This window comes from Equus quagga, chromosome 4, assembly GCF_021613505.1.
Source record: "Equus quagga isolate Etosha38 chromosome 4, UCLA_HA_Equagga_1.0, whole genome shotgun sequence".
Taxonomy (NCBI): Eukaryota; Metazoa; Chordata; class Mammalia; order Perissodactyla; family Equidae; genus Equus; species Equus quagga.
The window spans coordinates 3,340,640-3,366,157 of record NC_060270.1 but is presented as its reverse complement, the minus strand read 5'-3'; the positions used below and the strand labels follow the sequence as shown (position 1 = coordinate 3,366,157).

Sequence of the window (25,518 nt, the reverse complement as noted above, 5' to 3'; positions counted from 1 at the left end):
TTTATTATAAATTATACACTATTTTGACTATTTTATATAAAGAACACTAATCGTTATAGAATTCATGACTCTCTTACCCATGTCTTGTAGAAATTGTGCAGATACTCTCAATACATTAGGTTTTCTAGAGTAGAAATATATGCAAAAGCACAGGAATGACAAAAACTTGGGTAGCAGTTCCTTGCACACTGATTCATTTTGGAAGCTTCATTTCTCAAGCTCACAAAAATGTGGTTTATTTTAATTTGCTTCTAAGATGAGTCAACCAATTATATAACTGTGCATTTTTGCCAGAAGAGGAAGGAATGAAGAACTGAAATTCCCCCGACAGCACCAAAGGATTCCCTTTAGGACAAAGCTAAGCTGTTCTTCTGGGCATTATGGATTTGGACATGTGTGAGAAGTCCAGGTTGTCCCACAGGGTATTACAGACTCTGAAATCATAACCATCAAGTCCTTGTAGAAAGTGCTAGATTTAAAGATTGAAATTGGACTTTATGCTACTGTTTTCAATGACAGATGACTCTTCTGACGTGTTTATGCAAACTCAAGGTTACCTATAAATTTTGATGCTCTGAATCCTTTGATCAGCGTGGTCTTGTCTGAGCTAATCAGATATGATTTTAATGAGGACAGAGTTCTAGATTCCCTTCAGGAGCCAACTCCAAGAAAGTTGTCCTCCTCATGCAAACTGAAGCTCATATTCATAACTTTACCTAAATCTCCACTTTAAGCTGAAATCCAATGAGAAATGTTATTAGGCAAAGGTGAGGGGAGGAGTAAAGAAAAACAGAGCAAAGGACCACAGTGGGAGGTGGCCTAGATCAGAGCTTCCCAATAACGCCTGTGTATCTCCTGGAGATCTTGTTAAAATGCAGATTCTGTCTCAGAGGTCTGGGTGGCACCAGAGGGCCTTCATTTCTAACAAGGTGATGCCTGCAGACATGTGCCATCCGCAGGGCCTTCTTCATTGGAGGACCTAGATTATCAGAGAGCTAGATCCCTGGAGAAGCTCAACACGGTCAATGGAGCTGGCATGCCAAGAGAGAAGCAGGAGCTGGATGGGGCCAGGAAGGCCAGCCTGGGTGGGATCACAGGAGGCCAGGTCAGGGCGTTTATTCTTTATGCCAAATTGAGGGAAAACTATTGAGGGATTTTGAACATTGCATTAAGGTGTTCACATTTGCCTTTAATCGTTAACAGGGAGGTTGACAAGGAACATTCATTCAGAAAAATAATGATATTATTTATGTCAAAATGCTATAATGTTAAAATAGCGAGAGTTTGGTTTCATATCTGAAGGATATAAAAATGTTTAACCTCTATTTGGGACTTGATTTACAGTGAGGGGGAAAGCAGAAGGCATACTTTTTGGTAGACTTATTAATCAATTATCCCAGGAGCATAGAATTTTTCTACTGAAAGCCAAAAGAAGGAGGAAAAAAAAAACAACAGAGGTAAAAGAAGATTCACTGTGAAAACCAAGCAGATGAGTGGAGAGAGCAGTAGAATGTGCAGAGGTAGCTTCAACATAACCCAAACTTGACGTAAATTTACTGCCCCCTTCAATTTAGTGCATTATCTCCTAACTCACTTTGTTGACTGTGAGTACAGAGGTCTACATTGCTCTTCCAGTATGAACAGTCTTTCAACTTTAGTCACTTAATAGGTGGGTCGTGATATCTCATTGTGTTCTTCATTTGTGTTTACTCAATGACGAATTATACTGAGCCTATTTGTGTATTCTGTTTAATGTATATATGTCTTGTTTAGTGAGGTGTCTGTTCAAATTTTTTGCCAATTGTTATACATTTTCTTATGATTGAGTTTTGAGAATTTTCCGTATATTCTGGATACAGGCTTTTCATCAGATACATGATTTGCAAACATTTTCTCAATAATCTTGATCTTATTTCCATTCCACAAGATATCTCACTCATTCATTATGCTGACTGGACCTAGTGAGCAATGAACAGCAATTACTCTAGACTTATTGGTAGACATTTGCACGCCAGAAGGTAATAAATAAATCCAGCAAAAATTCAGGGCCCATTGGTCTCTGGGAAATTTCCAGGGGTCCAGTTGTGTGAGTCATGTGGATATAACCCTTATAAGGTGGAGGATAAGTTGTTGTAACCCTCCTGCAACCAAAAAAGAAGCACAAGACCTAGTGTCCTCAGTGGTTTTTAGAGGCAACATTGTTCTCGTTTGGGTGTAGACTTTGACTCAATTATCAAGTGACCAAAAATCTGCTGGTTTTGAGTGTGGCTCAAAACAGAAGAAGGATTTTGGAAATCTCTAGACTGCTGTGCAAGCTACTCTGCTACTTGGACTATGTGATCCAGCAGTAACACTGGTGCTTGAAGTGGTGGTCGCAGATAGGGATGCTGTTTGGAGCCCTTTGTGGGTCTCTATAAGAAAATCACAAGGCAGACCCTTAGATTTGGAGCAAAACTCTGCAAACACTGCAAATAATTAGTGTCCATTTGATAAACAGCTGTTGGCCTGCTACTGGACTATAGTAGAGACTGATGCTTAAACATAGACCACAAATTTCATGGGGCCAGTGGTACCTCTCATGAACTGAGTGTTAAATGACCCATGAAACCATGCATTTGTGAGGGCACAGCCACAACGTCACCAAAAGGAAGTGCTATATACATGATCTAGCCTGAGTAGGCCCTGAAGGCACCAGTAAGTTTCATGAAGAAGTGGCCCAAATATCCAGGACCCCATGTCTGCTCCACTGGCTTCTCTATATCAGCCTGCACTTATGGCCACATGGAGAGTTCTCAGTAATCAGTAGACTGAGGCAAAGATGACCTGGGCCTCAGTTAACAATGGTGCCACAGGAAATGCAGACATCATTCAAAAGTGGACAAATACAGACACTGTCTGGGAGATCCCTGAAAGAAAATGGTGAAGGAAAATCCTTCCACTGGCAGAGCTTAGAGCAATTCACCTGGCTTTTTCACTTACCTAGTAGGAAAAATGGCCAGATACGAGATTATGTAATGATTCATCCACTTTGGCCCATGGTTTGGAAGGATGGTCAGGGAGTTTGAAGCAATATTACTGGAAAATTGATGGCAAGGAAATTTGTAGAAGAGCTATGTGGTTAGACCCCTCTAAATGGGCAAAACATTTGAAGATATTTATGTTCCATGTGAATGCTCACAATGTGACATCAGCAGTGGAGAATTTTAGTAATCAATTGAATAGAATGACCCATTCTATAGACACCAGTCAACCTCTTTCTGCAGCCACCCCTGTCATCACCAAAAGTGCTCATGAAAAAAGTGGTTATTGTGGCAGGAATGGAGGATGTGCCCAGACACTGCTACATAGACTTCCACTCATCATGGCTGACTTGGTTAGGCCCATTGCTGAGTGTCCAGTCTGCCAACAACAGAGATAAACACAAAGTCCCCAGTATGGCACCATTCATAGGGGTTATCAGCCAGCTACCTTGCTGAAAGTTGATTATATTGGGTAGATTATAATGTAATGGAAGGGCAGTGTTTTGTTCTTACAAAAGTAGACATTTATTCTTGATGTAGATTTGCAATCTTGCATGCAATGTTTCTGCCAAAACTCTGTCCATGGATTTACAGAATTTCTTGTCTCCTGTCGTAGTATTCAATGCAGCATTGCTTCTAATCAAGGAACTTGCTTCATAGCAAATGAAATGCAGCAATGGCCTCATTCTTATACAATTCCTTATCTTACCATTTTGCCATCATCCTCATACAGGTAGTTTGACAGAATGATGGAATGGCCTGCTGAAACTCTGTCACAGCACCACCTAGATGACATTACCATGCAGAGCTAGGCCAGGTTCTCTAGAAGGCTGTATATTTTCTGAATCAGCATCCATTACTTAGTACTGTTTCTCCCATAGCTAAGATTAACTGGTCTAGGAGTCAAGTGATGAAAATAAGAGTGGCATCACACACTATTACCCCTAGTTACCTGCCAGCATAATTTTTGCTTCCTGTTCTCATGGACTTATGCTCTGTGGGCCTAGAGGCCTTAGATCCAAAGGGAGGAAACCTTCCATCAGCACAGACAACAATGATCCCATTGAGCAAGAAGTTAAGATTGTGTCTTGGCCACTTCGTGCTCCTATGCCTCTGAATTATCATGCAAAGAAGAAAGTTACTGTGCTGGCTTGTATGAATGACCCTGACTACCAAAAAGAAATTGGATTACTCCTACACAATGGAGGTTAGGACAAGTACATCTGAAATTCAGATCACCTAGGGTGTCTCTTAGTAGTACCATTCCTCGTAAATAAGGTAAATGGAAAATTCAACAAACCAATCCAGGCAAGACTTCTAATGGCCCAGACACTTCAGGAATGAAGGTAAAGAAAAATGACCAACTCAGATGCTTACTGAAGGCAACAAAGGGAATATGGAATGGATGGTTGAAAAAAGTAATTACAAATACAAGCTGTGACCACACGACTGGTTACAGAAATGAGGACTGCAATTGCTATGATTATTTACTCCTCAGTTTGGTAAGAATATATTTCTGTGTGCGTACATTTGTGTGTGTGTGTGTGTATTTATGTATGTATACATACATACATACATACATAGCAAATATCTTTGTTTTGTTTCCACTCTTATGCTCTCCTCATGTAACAAAATGTATTGACTTTAAATTGTAGTAATTAAGTATTGTTAGTTTTAAATCACACTATTTAAGTTAGCAGATATCAAAGAGAAGATTAAACATCACTCAAGTATTTAACCTCCTCCTCTGGGGAAGGGCTTAGTGCATTTCTGGTTGTATACAGCATAATTTTGTCATTTTGGACAGTATTCTGACCTTCCTATTGTCTTATTCAGAGTTTAAGTATGGTTTAAGGAATTGCGTATGGATGCCACATTGACAATGAGTGGACTTGTGCTGATTCATTTTGTGTGTCAATATGACTCAGACATGGATTGTCCAGATATCTGGTTAATCATCATTTATGCTTATGTCTGTAAGGGTGTTTCTGGAAAATATTAGTATTAAATTAGCAGACTGAATAAAGCAGTCAGTGTTCCCTAATGCTGGTGGGCATCATCTAATCCATCAAAGGCCTGAATGGAACAAAAAAGCAGAGGAGGTTGAATTTGCTCTCTGCCTGACTGGTTAATCTGTGACATTGATCTTCTGCCCTGGGCTCTCATGGTTCTCAGGCCTTAAGGTATCCTGGAATCTATACCATCAGCTCTCCTATGATCAGACCTTAGAACTACACCATCGGTTTTCCTGGGTCTCTACCTTGAAGACAGTAGATCGTGGGATTACTTAGTCTCTATAATCATGTGAGCCAATACCTTACAATAAATGTCTTTAGATATAGATATAGAGAAGATATAGGTAGAGATTGATATAGATTTATCTATATATTTGGGTTTATATACATATGTTATTGGTTCTGTACTCTGGAGAACCTTGAATGATACAAACACTAGCGTACATTTAGTTTACTTCTTTCTTTATCTTGAAAAATAGAGGGAAATATCATGATGTAACTGTTAGTTGTTACCCTCTAAATCTGACTTAGAAGGTACCTTCTCCGAAGAGGCATTATATTATGATAGAATAAGGATTATCTTGTATACAAAATTTCTTTGAGAATGATGGTCCAAAAGTTGATCCAGTTTGACAATTAAATTTTCTAATAAACAGATGTTTCTCTCGTTAACTTTATTGACATACAGCAATAGGGTTTTGATGGGCTATCATCACTGTCAATGATGGAATAATTCAATCAAAGAATAATTCACTTTAGGTGTATGATACGATTGTCATGAAAGAAACTTAGAAGGTGAGCTGGCATGGAACAGCCATTCCAGGCCCAGTAATCTCCTGGGCTCGTTACAAGATTAAAAAAAAGAGTAATATACTCTTACTGCAAAGATAAGAAGCGTACTAAGACTTCTAAAGTATAATCTAAAAAAAGCCTATAGGCCAAAAATAGGTATTACACAAGGCCATTTGTGTATTAAAGGAATAAACAAAATACTGAATATTTCAAATGAGGGAATATTGCTCTCCCATTTGGGGTAATCTGGAAATGCATTCTGGGAGCTGTAACATTTGAGATAGACCCTGAAGAAAGGATAGCATTTCAATTGTAAAAGAATATGGAGGCATTTAGTTGGCGGCAGGCATTTTTGTGGAGTGACCTGTATTAATGGAAGCATGTACCTGAGGGGATGGTGTGTCCAGAAGGCTCACACAGCGTCCATCGAAAGAAATGTAGGGGAAGAGGCTTCAGAGTTTAAACAGGTTTTATTGGAAAAGACTTCAAATAATGCCAGGAAGAAAACTCCAGGTAAATATTTATATATACTTGTATATATATTTTTATATATATAAGTTTTAACATATGTATTATATATATTTCTCTATAGATATGTATATATGTTTATATATCATGTAATCTGTACATACAGATAAACAGATAAACATAAACTAGTGCATGTATACATACACACAGATCAAGATACATATACCATGTATACATATAACCGATTAGAAATGACAATACTTCAAAAGTCACTAAGAGGAATGTGATTTAGTCAGAGTTCTCTTTATTAAGGATAATCTGGCAGCAATGTTTGGAGGTAAGAGATTATCCACAAGATGCAGGAGATAAGTTAGTAGAGTTTTGCAGCTCACAGAGGCTGTTAGTTCTCAGGGGAGGGTCTGAGTGCTATCAGCAGAAATGCGTATGGAAACAGTGATGAGAGAGGAAGGGCAGGGGTGGACCTGAAGACCATCACTCATTGTACTTAGAGCATGGAGTGTCACAAAAACAAATGTTTAATGACTTTTAGGCATAAAACATCCAAACTCTTGCTCATTTTCATGTCTTCCCCAGACAGCCACTTGTCACCATTACATCGTATCCTCTTAACATCATTTAAACTTCGGTAGCATGCATTTGAAGTCTCTCACTGTCAACAACATAATCCATACTCATGATGTATTACTGATTTCTTTATCTAATTAGTTTCCTTTTTTAAAAATTCTTGGAAGATTGAGAATGAGAATATTTTTTTCCTATTCTGCCATGTCTTTTCCTCTCTATGCCCATCCAAAATAATTTCTGAAATCTTATCTCTTAGCTTTCTGAATTATGAAGCACTTCAGATTATCCTACAGTCAGTTGAAAAGTGCCTTTGAAGGCATTTTAGTCAGTAAAAGGCGACTCCTCCTTCTCATTGCCCATGGACACACACTGGGCTAAGAGCATCCTCTTACAGTTTGGCCCAAATTTCCCTGTCTTAACTCTCTTCACATTTTTTTTCAATGTTTTCCCTGTTCTTTTTATTTCTCTCTGTGATCTGTGAGTTGAATCCCCACAAGAAGTGAAATTCACCATGTCCCATATAAAGTGGAATGAAAGACCTTTGACGGCTAGCAGAAGTCCAGGATTTGCCTCTGTTCACTCAAACACAAACCTGCCTCCACTGTGGAGTTAGATGTGATCTGAGTCTCCAGGCTGCCAGGTAGTGTTACTGTCAAAGACATTAGAATTGAGTCCTGTTTGGGAACTGCATTAATTTCATGCTTAATACATTTATAAAGCCACAATGAAAACAGACAAATGTAAAATATTTTGTTTGTTTTTGTCCTGAATTATTTTAGTATGACAAGAACACCTGATTAAATTCCTCTGTTTTTGAGTAACATACACACATATATGAAGATGTTTTTAGGTACTCGCACCTTAATGCATTAAGATCTAGGTCAGTTATAACTACAAAAAGCTTTGCTCACTAACCAAAACTGAGCTATATCTAATCTGCGCAATTTTATGACTATTTTAATACAAAGAGAACAGATAGTAGCATGAAATCTAAAAAATTCCCTTTAACATTTTTGCCAGTGAATCTATGACTTTCTTATTTCTCAGGCTGTAGATTATTGGATTTAACAAAGGAATGATGATAGTATAAAATAGAGAGTCCATCGTATCTTGATCATCTGCTTGTGCAGATCCAGGGCGCACATACCTGAAGGCAAGAGGACCATAGTATAAAGAGACAGATAAGAGATGGGCTCCACAGGTGGAGAAGGCTTTCCTGAAACCTTGCACAGACTTCCTTTTTAAGATGGTAAAGAGAACAAGTGTATAAGAGACAAGAACAGTCAGAATGGTGAACACCTGTATGGACCCAGCAAAAATAAATACTATCAGAAAATTAATAGAAGGGTCAGTACAGGAAATCTTAAATAATGGCATAATGTCACAGTAAAAGTGATGTATTATGTTGTATTTACAGAAGGTTAATCTGAATATGAGACCAATGTGAATTGTGACATGAAGAAGGCCACCAAAAAATGACAAAACTAATAGCCTAATGCATAGTCTATTGGTCATAATCACAGGATAAAGTAAAGGTTGGCATATGGCCACATAGCGATCATATGCCATTGCTGCCAAAAGAAAACTTTCCGTGGTTACACCGATTCCAAAGAAAAAAAATTGTATCAAGCATTCAGAGAAAGAGATCATCTTATCTGTGGCAAAGAAGTTGACCAGCATCTTGGGGGTCACAGCAGATGATAAGCAAGCATCTACAAAAGCCAAACTCCCAAGGAATAAGTACATAGGGATGTGAAGTTGAGGGTCATTCCATATGAGAGCAATCAGAACAAGGTTCCCCACAATAGTGGTGAAATAAATAACCAAGAACATCAGGAACAGGGGGATGTGCCACTTGTGTTGATAAATAAGTCCTGAGAGAATAAACTCTGTCAGCAACGTTGCATTTTCCATTTCCATGTCCACACTGCGTGTTGCCTGAAAGGAAATGGAGTAAATGAAAAAAATATATCACTGAAGATTTATAATGTGAAAATACACAAGAAGAGAGTTGAGGTAAATATATACACGTCAGAATTTCCCCTTAATTTTTTTCATTACTTTTATAATAGATGGAATCCATTTTTGGGGAATCGAACATGTGAAGAAAAGTGTACTAATTTCAGTTCAAAAAATGTTCAACAATGAACTTATTTAGAAAAAGGAAAGTCTTTTTAAGTATATGCTAAATTTCTGGGGAGACTATTGAGTGTGTTGGGGAAATTGTGTGTGTGGAACACTGATGTTGGGTCAAGGGAAAAGAAGTTTGAATGGCCTGGGTAGTGGAATGAATACAATGGCCTGTGAAGGATCTTGAACTTTATCTTTAGGCAATTAACACGCACTGAAAACTTGAGGTGTGGAGTGGTATTATAAGGTATTTTAAAACATAAATATATGGCAGTGTAGAAAGCAGGCTTCTTGGGGTGGAAATTGGACTCAGAAATACAAGTCAGGAAGCTGATATTCTTGTCCAGTGGATCCCAAACCAGACGACACACCAGAATGGTCTGAGCAAGTTTTTGCACAAAATATAGATTGTGAGTTATCACAGTAGAAATTAATTCAGTGGGTCAAGAATGGGTCTAATATCTGCATTTTAAAAATGTTCTTCAACTGATTCACATGCATGTTGAGTGCCTAGTCAATGAGTGATCTGAAATTGGGAGTGATTAGGAGGAATAAGAGAGAGATGCAAAAGAATGCAGAATATAGAGTCACTAGGACTTGGTGACGAGTTACATAGGAAGGAGGTGGTCACTGAAGGAGAGAATAGTGTCTTGGTAACTGGGTAGATGGTCATCAAAGTTGAGATCGAGAACTCAGATGCTCTGGCCAGTTTGTGGAGACAGCATCCTCTGAACATCCCAGTTAGAGAGCTTAGTAGTAAGAATCTACTAGAGCTTGAGACAAATAATGTCTTTGGAGTTACTGGGGTAGCTGAATGCATATTTATGGTGGCCTACCTGTTGGATAGAGTGCATAAAGTTGAGAGAAGAAGGACATGGAAAGAAATGGGAGGAAGTTTATCAAAGAGTTTATAAAGTAGATACACAGCTTACATGAGATGGCCAACATTGGATCCCATTTTCTACCATGTAGTCTTAGGGGCCTGCACACGTTACCACCACTCAAGAAGCCAAAAGAGCCAGAAAATGACTTTGCCATTCCCCATGCACTGGAGTGAAGGGACTTGACCTAGATTTGACAAATCAAACCCACTGAACCTACATTTGAAATATGGAGAGAAGGAGAAAATGGTACAGGATCACATGGTACAGGATCACAGAGAATATTGGTTACAAATATGGCAATGGGAAGAGACCAGCAAATGCAACCTGCACCCAGAACAAGAGGATTGTCAGTGTGAGCTGCATTCCAGGTTCAGCAGCAGTGACAGGGGCTCTCATTCAGTTAGTGATGGGACTTGATTTTGGCTGTTAGTTGGCTTCTTTGTTTTCTTCTTTTCTACCCATTTTTTTCAGCTAATTCCTCCAATCTTTCTTGCATTTCTGTGTTAGAGCCAATTTCCATTCAATTAATTCATTTCTCATTACAACCAAGAGATCTGGTTCTCAGCAAAGAAAGACTAGGGAGAGATCAGATGAGGGTAGTGAGCAGAGTGATCAGGGAAGCAGGAAGGAGACTGGACAGCTGAGTGTTGTGGACTTAGAGGGAAAGATGATCAAGAAGAATGAAGGAAAGTACATGTCAGATGCCAATATAAATACTCTACTAAGACAGGGAGTGACCAGAGTTCATTGAATGTGGACATTAAGAGATTGGTAGTGGCTTTAGTGAGAGAAGTTTCCATTTTTTGATAGAGTTTGGGCCAGAAAATCACAAGAAGTGAAAGGAAAACCGGTGAGTGGAATGATACAGAGAACTCCGAGAAATTTGGAGAACAGTTGGCATTTCTCCACTTCTAGACACCTGTAGGGGTTTTTTTCCTCTGGAACATTTTAATAAAAGTTTTCACAAGAAAGGAGAGGAGAGTAGGACATGGAGAGGAAAAAGGGAACAGGAGAAATGGGAAGGAAATATGTAAGAAAACAAGATGGAAAATAACAGAGACAGAGAGTGTCAGTGTAGGAAAGACCAGGAAGAGGGAGAGAGGAAGTCACTGAAAGGCTGAGGGGATGGGAGGGGAGGCTCAGAGGTTGGGGTGAGTATTTGTCTTCACCCTGGCATTCCTTAAGGTTGTTAGTCGTGAGAATCATTTTTTTCAAATCCATGTTTTCCTGTGGAATTTGTGTGTGAAAAAGAGACCTCAATTTTAAATTTTATTTTATACACTTTGGATTATTCATAAATACATTGGCACTGCCTGAAAGTTCCTTCCATATTTAAAAGTTGCTTTTTCTTTGTTATTGCAGTGATTATAAATGAACTTCTGCTGGTTTTACTTGAGAACACTTTCCTCTCCACCAGTTGTGAGATATTTTGTTTGTTTGAGGGGTTTCTTTTTAGCACAATAACACTAAGCCCAAACTGGGTCCCAAACAAAGACAGTACAAATAATGAACATCAAATAATTCCAGTTGTTAAGTAGGTTTTTATATGGAATGACCTGCTTCCCTGCAATCCCAATCAATAATTAATTGAAATCTCTCAAAGTTACCTTGTGTGTTACCTTGTATGTGGGCACTTATTGAGTCATGAATGCTGGAAAGCTTAGTGGAGGGACATTTCCTACATATTTCCTGATGTATATATAGATATAGATATATATGGTTGATATATATATAACTATATATATAAATACATAATGATCTCTATATATTTCCGTTTATATTCTATATGTACATTTTAATGTTCCATATTCAAAATACTCAACAAAATTGTCAGAAGTAGGTGAAAGGATAGAGGAATTAATATTTAAGTAATTTACTGTAAATGTTTTAGTCACTGGTTAATAAAACAGAATGGATCTTTCTGTCTGAATCATCAGGATGATTTCTTGTATAAGAATCATATGACCTGAAACTTTAAACCCACTTTTAAATTACTTAACTTTCTAGTTTACCAAAATTTGCCTTTGAAAATCTTTATAGTTAGGTTAACAAAACAATAAAATATCCCAAAAGGGAACAATTTAGTCTTACAGCTATTTTTCATATCCCAATTTTAGTCATAAAATAAAATACACAATTAATTCACTTTTCTCTACACATTTCCACGTGGTATTTTGATATCTTGTAAACAGAATCTAATGTTATTATAAGTTAAACCATATCTTAAATTTTTTAAATGAAAAATAATGACTATTATAGAATTCATTTTTCTCTTACCCATATCTCGTAAGAAATTGTGGACATCTTTTCTAAGAGACAGGCTTTGTAAGAAGAAAAATATACAATAGCCCAGGAATGGCAACAACATAGGCATCAACTCTTTGCACACCGATTCAGTTGGAGGCCTCATTGCCCAAGCTTAGGAAAATGTGGTTTATATTAATTAACTCTGAACACTAGTCAATCAGTTGTACAACTGTGTGCTTTTGCCAGAAGAGGAAGGATTGAAGAACTAAAATTCCCCTGATAGCACCCAAGGATTCCCTTTAAGACAAAAGTGAGCTGTTCTTCTGGGCATTGTAGGCTTGGACACGTGTGAGAAGTCCAAGTTGTCCCAAAGGGCGTTACAGACCTTGAAAACATAAACATCAAGTCATTGTAGACAGTGCTAGTTTTAACAGTTGAAGTTGTACTTTATGCCACTATTTTCCACCACAGATGACACTTCTGACATGTTTGTTTAAACTCCAGTATTCCCGTAAATTTTGATGTTCAGAGTGCTTGGATTAGTATGATCTTGTCAGAGCTAATCATCCACGATTTTAATGAGGCCAGACAAACAAAAGTAGTTGTTCCTCCCTAATGCTTGTGGACATCATCCAATCCATTGAAAGCCTGAATGGCACAAAAAGGAGAGGAAGGTTGAATTTGCTCTCTGCCTGACTAGTTGCTCTGTGACGTGGATATTCTCCTGCTTTAGGCTCTCTTTCTTCTCTGGACTTCAAACTTGCTGGAATATATACCATTAGCTCTCCTATTCTCAAGCCTTAGAATTGCACCATTGGCTTTCCTGGGTCTCTACTTTCCAGACAGATTACTCAATCTCCATAATTGTGTGAGCCAATCTCTTATAATAAATGTTTTGGATATAGATATAAATAAGATATAGATTCATATGATTTATCTATATATTTGTATTCATCTGTATCTCATTGGTTCTGTACTCTGGACAACCCTGACTAGTACAAACACTAGCTTTACATTTAGAGAACCATTCTTTATCTTGAAAAATATAAGGAAGTATGACGATGCAACTATTAGCTGTTAGCCTCAGATAACTCTGACTTAAGAGGTACCTTCTCAGAAGTCATCATCAATCCTCAAGTCATCATGGTTTGAGGATTATCTTGCATATGAAATTTCTTTGAGAATTATGGTCCAAAAGTTGACCCAGCTTGACATTTAAATTTTCTAATTAACAGACATCCCTCTCATTAACTTTGTTGACATAAGGCAATGTGGTTTTAATTGGCAATCATCACTGATAATCAAGCAATAATTCAATCAAATAATAATTCACTTTATGTGTATGATACTTGCCTGTCATGAAAGAAACTTAAGGTGAGCTGGCATGCAGCAGCCATCACAAGCCCAGTAATCTCAGAGGGCTCATTAAGATCGAAAATGAGTGATGCACTTTTAATGTTCTCTATATATTTGTGCTTTCAGATTAATTTTACAAATATTTTATGAATACTTATTTGAACTTATTTGGACTGTGTTAAGCACTGCAAAAGATAAAAAGAGTACTAAGACTTCTAAATTGTAATCTAAAAAAGGCTATAGGCCAAAAATAGCTATTAAGCAAGGGCATTTGTGTCCTAAAAGAATAAAGGAACTATTGAATGTTTCATATGAGGGAGCATTCCTGTCATCTTGCAGGTAACCTGGAAGTGTGTCACGGAAGCTCTAACATTTGAGATGGACCCTGAAGAAAGGATAATATTTCAATTGTAAGAGAAGATGGGGACATTTAGTCAGGGGCAGGCATTTTTGTGGAATTACCTGTATTAATGAAAGTGTGTACCTGAGAGGGTGGTGTGTCCAGAAGGCTTCCAGTCACTCACTTTGGGTTTCACACACAGTCCACTAGGAGAAATGCAAAGGAAAAGACTTCAGAGTTTAAACAAGTTTTCATTGGAGAGGACTTCAAATAATGCCATGAAGTAAATGCAAGATGAAGTGTATATATATACCATGGAATACTACTCAGCCATAAGAAATGATGAAATCCGGCCATTTGTGACAACATGGATGGACCTTGAGGGTATTATGCTGAGTGAAATAAGTCAGAGGGAGAAAGTCAAATACCACATGATCTCACTCATAAGTAGAAGATAAAAACAACAACAAACAAACACATAGCAACAGAGAATGGATTGGTAGTTACTATGGGGGAAATGGGGGGAGGGCAAAAGGGGTGATTAGGCTCACATGTGAGGGGATGGACTATAATTAGTTTTTGGGTGGTGAACATGATGTAATCTACACAGAATTCGAAATATATTATGTACATCCAAAAGCTAAAAAAAAAATAGTTGTGAAAAAGGTGAAGTGTGTATATATATATATACACACACACACATATATATATATATATATACACATGTATTTCTACGGATGTGTTTATATGCGTGTAGGTATGTTTATATATCACGTAGTGTGTACGTACACATGAATAAGTAAACATAAAAAGTACATATATATATACACAACACATCTAGACACATATACCATGTATGCATATAATCTGTTAGCAGTGACAATACATTAAAAGTTATTGAGAAGAATATACTTTAATTAGAGTTCTGTTTATGAAGAACAATCTGGCAGCAATGTTTGGGAAGTAAGACACTATCCACAAGATGTAGGAGATAAGTTAGTAGAGTTTGGCAGTTCACAGAGGCTGTTAGTTCTCAGGGTGAGGGTCTTAGTGGTATCAGCAAAAATGTGTATGGAAACAGTGATGAGAGAGGAAGGGCAGGGGTGGACCTGAAGATGGTCACTCATTATACTTAGACCATGGAATGAGATGAAAGCTAGCATTGAAGGAATTCGGGGCACAAAACATCCAAACATTTGCTCATTTTCGTGTCTTCCCCAGACACCCACTGGACACTATGACATCATATCTTCTTATCATTGTTTGAACTTCGGTAGCATGCACTTGAAGCTTCTTACTGTCAGCGACACATTCCAGTAAGCTTTGAATATTACCAATTTTTTATTGGTTTATTTCTTTTAAAATTCTTGTGAGACTGAGACCATCTCCTTCCTATTCTACTGCTTCTTTTTCCTTGCTATGCAATCTCATCGCTTAGATTTCTGAATTAGTGAAGCATTTCAGATTGTCTACAAAATACAGACAACTGGAAAGTGCCTTTCAAAGCATCATAGACAGTGAGAGGCGACTCCCCCTTCTCATTACTCATGAATGCACAGTAAGCTAAAAGCATCCTCCTACAATTTAACCCAAAATTCACTGTCTCAACACTCTTCTTATTTTTCTTCATTGATTTCCCACTTCTTTTTATTTCTCTGTGTGATATGTGAGTTGAATCCTCACACAAGTGAAACTCACCATGTCCCAAATAAAGTGGAAGGAAAGAGCTTCTGATGGTTGGTAGATCCTTGGATTTGCCTCTGTTCGATCAAACAGAAACCTGCTTTTACTGTGGAGTTAAATGTGATGAGTGTTCAGACTGTCCAGTTGTATTAATATCAAAGACATAATAATCGAGTCCTGCAGAGGAACTACACTGTTTTAGTGCTTAACGAGTTTATGAAGCCACATTAAAAAAATACAAGCAGTAAAGTATTTTGCTTTCCTCTTTAATTATTTTAGTATGACATAAAGACCTGTTTAAAATTCTTTGTATTTTTTGAATGACAAATGCACATATATTAATGTTTTTATTAAGTACTCCCACCGTAACTCATTAAAACATTTGGACAATTACAATTAAAAAAAAACTTGGCACACTAACCAAAATGGAGACACATCTAGTCTGCATAATTGTGTGACTATTTTAATAGAAAGAGAACAAATATTGGTATGACATCTTAACAATTTCTCTTTAACATTTCTGCCATAGAATCTATGACTTTCTTATTTCTCAGGCTGTAGATTATTGGATTTAACAAAGGAATGATGACAGTGTAAAATGGAGAGTCCATCATATCTTAGTCATCTGCTTGTGCAGATCCAGGGCACACATACCTGAAGGCAAGAGGGCCAGAGTATAAAGAGACAGATAAGAGATGGGCTCCACAGGTGGAAAAGACTTTCCTGAAGGCTTGTACTTCCTTTTTAAGAATGTAAAGAGAATATGTGTATAATCAACAGGAACAGTAAGAATGGTGAACTGTATTGACTCAGTGAAAATAAATACCATCAGAACATTAATTGAAGGGTCAGTACAGGAAATGCTAAAGTGGTATGATGTCACAGTAAAAGTTCTGTAGTACGTTAGAGTTGAGAAGGTTAATCTGAATTTAAAACTCTATGAATTGTTTAATGAATAAGCCACCTACAAACGATGAGACTAATGCACAGTCAGATGCGTAGTCTATTGGTCATAATCACCAGGGAAAGTAAAGTTTAGCATATGGCCACGTAGTGATCATATGCCATTACTGCCAAAAGGAAGCATTCTGTGGTTGCACTGCATGCAAAGGAAAAAAATTGTATCATGCATTGAGAGAGAGCTAATCTTAACTTAGCTAGCAAGTTGACCAGCATCTTGGGGGTCACTGTGGATGATATCCGAGCATCCATGAAGGCTAAACTCCCAAGGAGTAAGTACATGGTAATGTGAAGGTGAGGGTCATTGCAGATGAGTGCAGTCAGTCCAAGGTTTCCCACAATGATGATGAGATGTATCACCAAGAACACCAGAAACAGGGGGATTTGCCAGTCTGCTTGATAAGTAATTCCTGTGAGAGCAAATTCTGTTAGTGATTTGGCATTTTTAGTATCCATATCGTTACTGGTTGGCCCCTGAAATGAATGCAGCAAATGTAAAAAGAACATTGACTAAGATGTATAAAAATAAAACTGGAGGAAAGTAACTGAAATAAAACCATACACTAATCAGAATGCGCTTAATTTTGTTTACTACTATTATAATATATGGAAACTAATTTGAGGAATTTAAGTAATGGAAATTGCAATTATTTCAGTTAAAAATGTTCAGGACTTAACAGATTTAGAAAAAAGGAAAGATATTCTAAACATTTGCTCAATTTATGGGGATACTTAGTGTGTCAGGGAAATTCTGTGTCTAGGACGTAGGTGAGGTTCAGGGGAAAATAGACTGAATTATTAGGAAATGAATCGAATGCCATGTCAAGGATCTTGAACTTTATTCCTCAGGAAATAGTCAAGTACTGAAAACTTTGAGACAAGCAGTGGCTTCATAATATATTCTTTAAATTAATTATTTGGGAGTGTAGAAAATACTCTGTAGGGAGGGTAAACAAGAGTCAGGGATAATAATTAGGAAGGTGTTACTCTTGTCCAGTGGTTCCCAAAGCAGATTACACAGCAGAATTGTCTGGGTAACTTTTGTATAAAATATAGATAGTCAAGTATTGCTGTAGAAATTGAATCAATGAGGGCAGAAGGAGTCTAATAATCTGTATTTAAAAATTGCCCTCCCTTGATTCAAATACCTGTGAAGGTCTTAGTCCATGTGTGATACGATACAGGGAGTGATGAGGATGAGAAAGATCAAAATAAGTCAGAAGGTACACTCACTAGGACTTGGTGACATATTAGATGGGAAGGGGACAGCCAGTGAAGGAGAGAAGAGTCATTTGGTGATTGATAGATGGTCATCAGAAATTGAGTTTTAGAACTCAGATGCTTTGACCAACTTGTGGAGAGAGTGTCCTCTGAACATCCAGATGAGTTAGCTTAGTAGTATGAGGCTAATAGCTGTTACTAGAAACAATGAATTAGGAGTCATTTGGGTAGCTGAAGGCAAACACATGGATGACCTATCCATTAAAGAGTGTACATAAAGTAAGGAGAAGAGGGCGTGGAATGAAACTTGAGGAAGTTATACTAAAGAGGTTATAAAATGGATACATGTCATTTTTAGATGGCTAAAAACTGATCCTCTTTTCTACCTCATAAGTCTTGGTTTCAGGCAAAGGCCACGACTTGCTCTAGAAGTCAAAAAGCAAGAAACCGCATTTCCCATCCCGTTGCACTTAGATGAGGGAACATAACCTAGGTTTGACCAGGCAAACACATCTACGCTGGATTTAGAATATGGAGAGAGGGGGACAAAGGGACAGGGAAAAAAGAGAATCTAGGTTGCAATTTCAGCCAAGGCAGCAATATCAACACCCCAGCACAGGCATCCTGCCTCCACACCAACACCACTGTCAGTGTGAGCTGTGCAGTCCAGAGTTCAGCAGCAGGGACAGCAGCTCATAGAGTAGGGATTAAAGTTTGGCTGTTGACACTGTATTGCTTCCTTCTGTTCCTGCTTGTTTTTCAGCTGATTCTTCCAATCTCCCTGCAATTTCTATGTTAGAGTCCATTTCCTTTCAACTAATGGATTTCCTCTTGCAACCAAGTGCCCTGGCTGCAACCAAAGAGAGATAAGGGAGAGACCAGAAAAGAATACTGAACAGAAGGACCAGAGGAGCAGGAGGGAGACTGGACAGCTGAGTGTTGTGGACTTACAGAGAGAAAAGATGCTCGAGGACATAAGTACAGTACTGATTGCCAAAATGAATGCTGTGGTAGAATAAGGAGTGAACAGAGACCAATGAGTGTGGGAAATAAGATGTTTTTAATGTCTTTAGTGAGAGCAGTTTCCGTTTTATGTTGGAGTTGAAGCCAGAGAATAATGAGAAATGAATGGGAAATACAGTGAACAATGTGAGGGGAATCTTTTCGAGTTCTCCAAGAAATGTCGGGCATTCTTGGCATGTGTCCACTGCCCATAGACAAAAGTAATTATTTTTTCCTTTAGAGTACATTAATAAAAGTTTTTAAAAAAGAGGAGAGGAAGGCCTCAAGAAGAGAAAGGGGACAGGGTTAGGGTTAGGGTTAGGGTTAGGGTTAGGGTTAGGGTTAGAGTTAGAATAGAGGAGTGAAATTAAAAGGCAATAGATACGCTGAATAGTTAAATGGACACTGCTGAAGAGTATTTGTAAGGTGAAAGAATGCGGATTAATTTAAAATAGAATATAAAATGAGAGAGAAGGCAAGGAGACATGAAGTTGTCAGTTACTACTTATTCAGTTGCAAAGAAAGCATCTTTTCCAAACAAGTATAAACAGTGAGAAGATCTGTTGGATTACACAATCAGAAAGGATGGTTTATCCCAGAGACTCTGGGTCTGTTCCTCTGTGATCCCTCAGCTGTGCTCACCTCTGTGTGCTGATTTCATCTCCAGGCTGCGTTCTCTCCAGAAGGCAGAATGGATATAGACAGTGGCAGATTTCATATCCACATCCCATGACACTCGGAGGGAGAAGCACTACCCTTTTGATGCATCTCTTTTGAAATAAAGGAAGCATATTTCCCCGAAACTTCCAGAAAATCATCTCTTTTGTCTCACTGGCTCCAAATAAGTCATATATTTTTCCCTCAACAGACCTGTGGGATTCAGTGTTGCTAAGAGTTGGGGCTGGGTGGTACAGTAATGTATACCAAGAACTGTGATCCCCTAAGAAAAGGGAAAGGGAATCAATGCGTGCAAGTCAGACAGCTGAAAGTATCCACTAAAGTAGAGGGTGGATACAAGAGGCACAGCATCCATCTAATTCAGAGCTTCTCAAAATTCTTAGTATCTGGATTCCTTTACAGTCACAAAATATGTTAGGACCCTAAAGGGCTTTGTTTCTGTGGGTTATATCTATCAGTATTTACAATATTAGAATTTAAAACTGAGAAATTAAAAATTATTTATTCATTCATTCAAAAATAAAAAGAATAAACTTATTACATATTAATTTAAATGATTGTGTTAAAAACATATTGAAGGAAATCTTTACTAAATGACCAAATGTGTCAAGCACCTTATTAAGTATCAGTGATATTAAATCACTTATAACATGAGCGATACAAGAAGAAGATAGGCCTTTGTTTTATTATCCAAGAGTTACAATCTACTTTTTAAAAAAAATGTTGCTTATATCTGTGCACTCCTTTATTTTTAACGTATTATCCAGTTTCACCTCCCATCATCTAATACGTGGATTGTTGAAGTTAATCTCCTTGCTTCCAGCCTCTGTATATGCAGAAGTCTATCCCTAGCATTTGTTGGATTTGTTGAAAATTGTAACTCATTATCCTCTGAAACAAGTAGTTACTAGTGTAACTAATTATACCCTGAAACAATTTGTGAGCTCAGGAGTTATTATCTAGTTTACCTCTGATAGACCTTACTAGCTTAGCTTTTGAAACACATTTTAGGAGAACTTTCTGAATTTGTTTATTTGACTCATACACCATCATGTTACAGCAATTTACTATTTTCTATATGAAGTGACCATTTTCAACTTTCTCAGTATTCTTTGATTTTAAAAAAGTTTTATCAAATTAAAATCAATTATTCAACTGGGGATGTTTGTTTCAGTATGTTATGAAGTTATCTTCATAACTTTTTTCATAACATTTATTACTTCCTTATTTCTTAGACTATAAATAAAAGGATTTAATAAAGGAATCACTATTGTATAAAAAATTGCAATGAGTATATCTTTATCCCCTTCTTTAACTGAATTTGGTTGAATGTACATGGAAAGAAGAGAACCATAGAATATTGAGACAGACAGAAAGTGGGATGCACACGTAGATAAGGCTTTGCCTCTTCCCTCTTTGGATTTCATTTTGAAAATTGTGAAAAGGATACAGAAATAAGAGATTAGGACTATGGTAATTGTAAAGACTTGAAATGACCCTGAAAAGATAAATATCATCAATTCATTGACATAAGGGTCAACACAAGCAAGTCTGTATAATGGAAGAACATCACAGAAAAAGTGATTGATTTGGTGAGACCCACAGAAAGTTAACCTAAACAGAAGTCCTACATGGATCATGGAATGCAGGTTTCCAGCGATGTAGGCCCCTGTGGTCATCTGAATGCAGAGTTTCCTCGACATCATGGTGTGGTACTGCAGTGGGCTGCATATGGCCACATAGCGATCATAGGCCATTGCCACCAGGAGAAAGCAATTTGCAGTTTCTGCAAGGCAGAGAAAGTAAAATTGTGCCATGCATTCATAGAGGGAAATCATTCTGTCCTCAGAAAAGAAGTTCTGTAACATCTTGGGGGTAATGGCACAGGAACAACAGGAATCCATCAGAGCCAGGTTGCCCAGAAAGATGTACATTGGTGTGTGAAGATGCCGCTCCTTAAAAATCAGTGCCACCAAACCAAGATTCCCCACCATGGTGATAAGATAGATGGCCAAGAACACCAGGAATAAAAGGGTCTTCAGCTCTGGGTGATCTGTAAATCCTGTGAGGATAAACTCAGTTGTCAAGGAGTGATTTTCCTCAGTCATCTCTACTTTGTCTGTTGAGATAGTAATCATGGAGTTAAAAGATTCTAAATTAGAGTGTGCATAATATTCCCTTCAAATTTTTCTTTTTTTAACAAGGAGAGGAGCTTTTTCTTCAAGCTTATCCCACTATCTCTGGGAGACAGGTACACAACCTCTAGGGTACATTCATTCCCTTAAAACGTCGGCTTCAATGACCTCGATTCTGAAACTCAGGATTCAAAGGATATTTTGACAATTCTAGGGAGGGTGCTTACAGTGGAAAAGGTTGGTCTTTATGAATTTATGCAAGGAGTGTACACGTCTAGTGTACCCATGTTTGGCTCAGTGTTCAAAAATAATTTCAGTGTTAGATTTTGTATTAGAGATCCTTACAATAAAGTTAAAATCAAATCTCATATATATATGAATATTAAATATGAAATTTTCATATATATGTATATTTTTCCACTCAAAGTTTTTAGTACTTGAAGTGGAGTGAATGTTTGGAAATTACATACAACAGATATGTTAAATTTGTATCTTAGGAATTGCATGGCGATCACTAAAGATTAAGGAGAGGACTATTTATCTTTAAAGAAAATTATCTTGAATAGCTAAGGAAATGAATATCTATAGATTGTCACCCTTCTCATCTCTTTTCCCAGTGTCACACCCATTTCCATAAACACTGACTCTGTCCACACCGTTATTTTTTTTTCTTTTTACAACTGTTGCCAATCTTTTTTTTTTTTTCTGCTTTATCTACCCAACCCACCCCGTACATAGTTGTATATCTTAGTTGCAGGTCCTTCCAGTTGTGGGATGTGGGACGCCGCCTCAATGTGGCCTGACGAGCGGTACCATGTCCCTGCCCAGGATCCAAACCCTGGGCCGCAACAGAGGAGCGCACGAACTTAACCACTGGGCCACGGAGCCGGCCCCACACCGTTATTCTTATTGAGTTTTGCCAATATATCTACATCCTTTTCTCCTTTCTGTAAAGCATAGTTTATATATAATGCTACTTAATAAAGTTTTAACTAAATGCCCCAGACCACAGTGATCTCTATTTGCTGAACCATAAAGCATATCTTATATCCCCAACACAATCTAGAATTGCTTGTGTTTAATCTACATTGCTTTTTCCCCCATATGTGCATGAACAATTTTCTTATTATATTGTAGGCCTTTTGAGATTAGCTTTGACTTATATCTCTTATAAGAAATGCAATAGGGAAAAATGCTGAGTAAAATGCAATGGGGAAAAAGCAGTATGGATTCCAGTCCTAGCTCCACCCTGAAGACTTGGAATGTGCAAACTTGTTTTCAGTGTCCTACCAATGATCCTTAGTAACCTCTTTGGCTTCTGCAAATTGAGACTATTAGTTTTGAAGAAGAATCTAAAAAGAAAATTATTTAAAACTCGTCATTAAAAAAAATTAGGAGTTAATATCCAAACTATATAAGGAACTCATACAACTTAATAGAAAAAGTTTAAAAAATCCAATTAAAAAATTGGCAGAGGAGCTGAATAGACATTTTTCCAGAGAAGACATACAGATGGCCAATATGTACATGAAAAGATGCCCAACATCACTAATCATGAGAGAAATGCAAATCAAAACCAGAATGAGATACCATCTCACTTCTGTTAGAATGGCTATGATCATCAAAAACAATTGTTGTTGAGGATGTGGAGAAAAATGGAACCCTTGTGCACTGTTGGTGGGAATATAAATAGGTTCAGCCATTATGGAAAACAGTATAGAGGTTCCTCAAAAAATTAGAAATAGAACTATCATAGGATCCGGCATTTCCACTTCTGGATGTATACCCAGAGGGAATGAAAATAGGATTTTGAAGAGATATGTGCATTCTCATATTCATTGCAGCATTATTCACAATAGCCAAGATATGGAAACAACATAAGTGCTCATCAATGAATGAATGCATAAAGGTGATATGGTATATATGTGCAATGGAATATTATTCAGCATTGTGAAAGAAGGAAATCCTACCATTTGCAACAAGATGGATGGACCCTGAGATATTATGCTGAGATTAGCTAGACAGAAAGACAAATACTGTATGAGATCACTTACATCTGGGATCTAAAAAAGCCAACCTCTTAAATACAAAGTGCAAAATGGTGGTTACCACAGGCTGGACAGTGAGGGATTAGGGGAGATGCATTTTAGGGAGCCAACGTTTCAACTGGTAGATAAATAAGTCCTGGAGATCTAAAGCACACTATAGTGAATATAGACAATATTGTATTATAGTCATCACACTTGCTAAGAGATTAGATCATAGTTATTCCCACCACAAAAAGAAATGATAATTATGTGTTGTGATAGACTGCTAACGCTACAATGGAAATCATTATCATATGCAAATATATCAAATCAACATGTTGTATACCTTAAACTTGCACAATATTCTATGCCAAATATATTTCAATTAAAAACATATTTTATCCAACAAATTTAGGTATCTTTTTTGTCTGAATTACTCATATAATATTTTCCTATTTCCTGAGAAAATTATGGAAGATTTTTTGAAGGATATCAGAGCAGATAAAGCTAATAAATAGAAGTAAGCTTGCCTTTATACTTTAGTTTTCTAACACTAGAAAAAGAGAAAAACCTTTAAACCTTAATGTAATTTTTGAGAACAAAATTTTTTTTCCTCCAAAAGGCTATCCTCTCTTATTTTTTAGTGATCCTTTAGGACATATTGACTGGTGTGTCTCATCATATAAATTTGATGGTCAAAATGGCTTATTTCTCCGTAACCAAAACATCAAAATAAAGGCACTGGCTGAAAATTTGATTTCTTTGTTTACAAATATCAAATATAAACCACTTTATTATTTAGCTAAGTTAGAGATAACTGTCATGTACATGCCTGAATTGCATAACAGAATTACTCTCCATTCATACCTGTACATTTTGAAAATCTATCTTAAAAACAGAAAAGATGAGCATGAATTGCAGTAAATTTTCTCATCCAAGTTTCTCATAGCCTTCAGTTCTCAGAAGAGGTAGAAAGATAACTAAGAAATCGAAATCTAAGAACAATGAATACATGCTAAACAATTCAGATAAATAAATATTTATGGCTGCTAATATTAAAAGTAACAATAAATTAGAACGCTTCCCTTACATGGATTCACTCAGAAGAGTTTGGTAACACCTCACTGTCTGCTTTATGGTGTTTGGTCTCATAAAATGTCAGATTATAAATATTATCTCTGAAACATTTGGGATTAAAAGAATGAAAATCTGAGAGACCATTAATATGTCAGTGTCAATAATTATGTCCCTTACGATGCAAGGTTAAAATTTTCCATCAAATCCTAAAGGGACTTCTCTGCACTGACATCAGTGTATTTCTATGGGGAAATTCAGTCCTCAAAACATACAAACTATGTGAAATTAATTAAAGATGACTGGTGAGACAATGAGGATAGGGCAAATGACCTACACTAAGGTCATCTGATGATCATCTTGCTGATTCATATGTAACTGACCTTATTTTTACAATTCTGTTCATTATTCTGTGCATAAAACATAGAACAAGCAGAAAAGAGTCTCAGGTTGGTGTGATCTGTTACTGGAGGAATTAATATAGTTCATGAAAGGTGAGTAGGATTTGGAGAGAAGATTAAAAAGTGTGGTAGGTTCAGCCAAGTCATCAGCTTCTTCACTCTGTGAGTTGAATTTGCCCACATTTTTCAAAACACTCACTGGAAACTTTGATATTATTATTTAGTCCCACATATGCGTTACTGAGGTTATTTTCTTTCTTTCCACTTCACCCCAGCTGACTTTATCTTTGTTACCCTGTTTTTTGTCCCCTTGGTTACACTAATCACTCTTCAATATACTATATATTCGTTAGGATGTCTATAATCAGTCACTTCCCCCCCTCCATTAGCATATAGGCTTAAGAGGGAAGAGGTTTCTTTGTTAGGTTCATTACTTTATCTTCAACACCTTGAACAGTGTCTGGTACTTTGTTGTGCCCAACAAATAATTGCTGAATGAA

General features: G+C 37.2%; 2 protein-coding genes and 1 pseudogene across 2 annotated transcripts; all 3 read right to left on the bottom strand.

Annotated features, from left to right (window-relative positions):
- Positions 1 to 7,870: 7,870 nt before the first annotated feature.
- Positions 7,871 to 8,818, bottom strand: LOC124238515 (olfactory receptor 5H2-like). The gene has a single exon (XM_046659557.1). It carries the CDS (start codon positions 8,798 to 8,800, stop codon positions 7,871 to 7,873), a length of 930 nt encoding a protein of 309 aa, XP_046515513.1. The 5' UTR covers positions 8,801 to 8,818.
- A 7,199-nt stretch (positions 8,819 to 16,017) lies between these two features.
- LOC124238123 (olfactory receptor 5H2-like) lies at positions 16,018 to 16,936 on the bottom strand (annotated as a pseudogene).
- A 3,623-nt stretch (positions 16,937 to 20,559) lies between these two features.
- Positions 20,560 to 21,489, bottom strand: LOC124238607 (olfactory receptor 5K1-like). Its single transcript, XM_046659750.1, has one exon. It carries the CDS (start codon positions 21,487 to 21,489, stop codon positions 20,560 to 20,562), a length of 930 nt encoding a protein of 309 aa, XP_046515706.1.
- Between the last annotated feature and the right edge of the window lie 4,029 nt (positions 21,490 to 25,518).

Coding starts and splice junctions, on each gene's coding strand:
- LOC124238607 (XM_046659750.1), bottom strand. CDS start 21,489: ATGACTGAGGAAAATCACTCCTTGACAACTGAGTTTATCCTCACAGGA.
- LOC124238515 (XM_046659557.1), bottom strand. CDS start 8,800: ATGGAAATGGAAAATGCAACGTTGCTGACAGAGTTTATTCTCTCAGGA.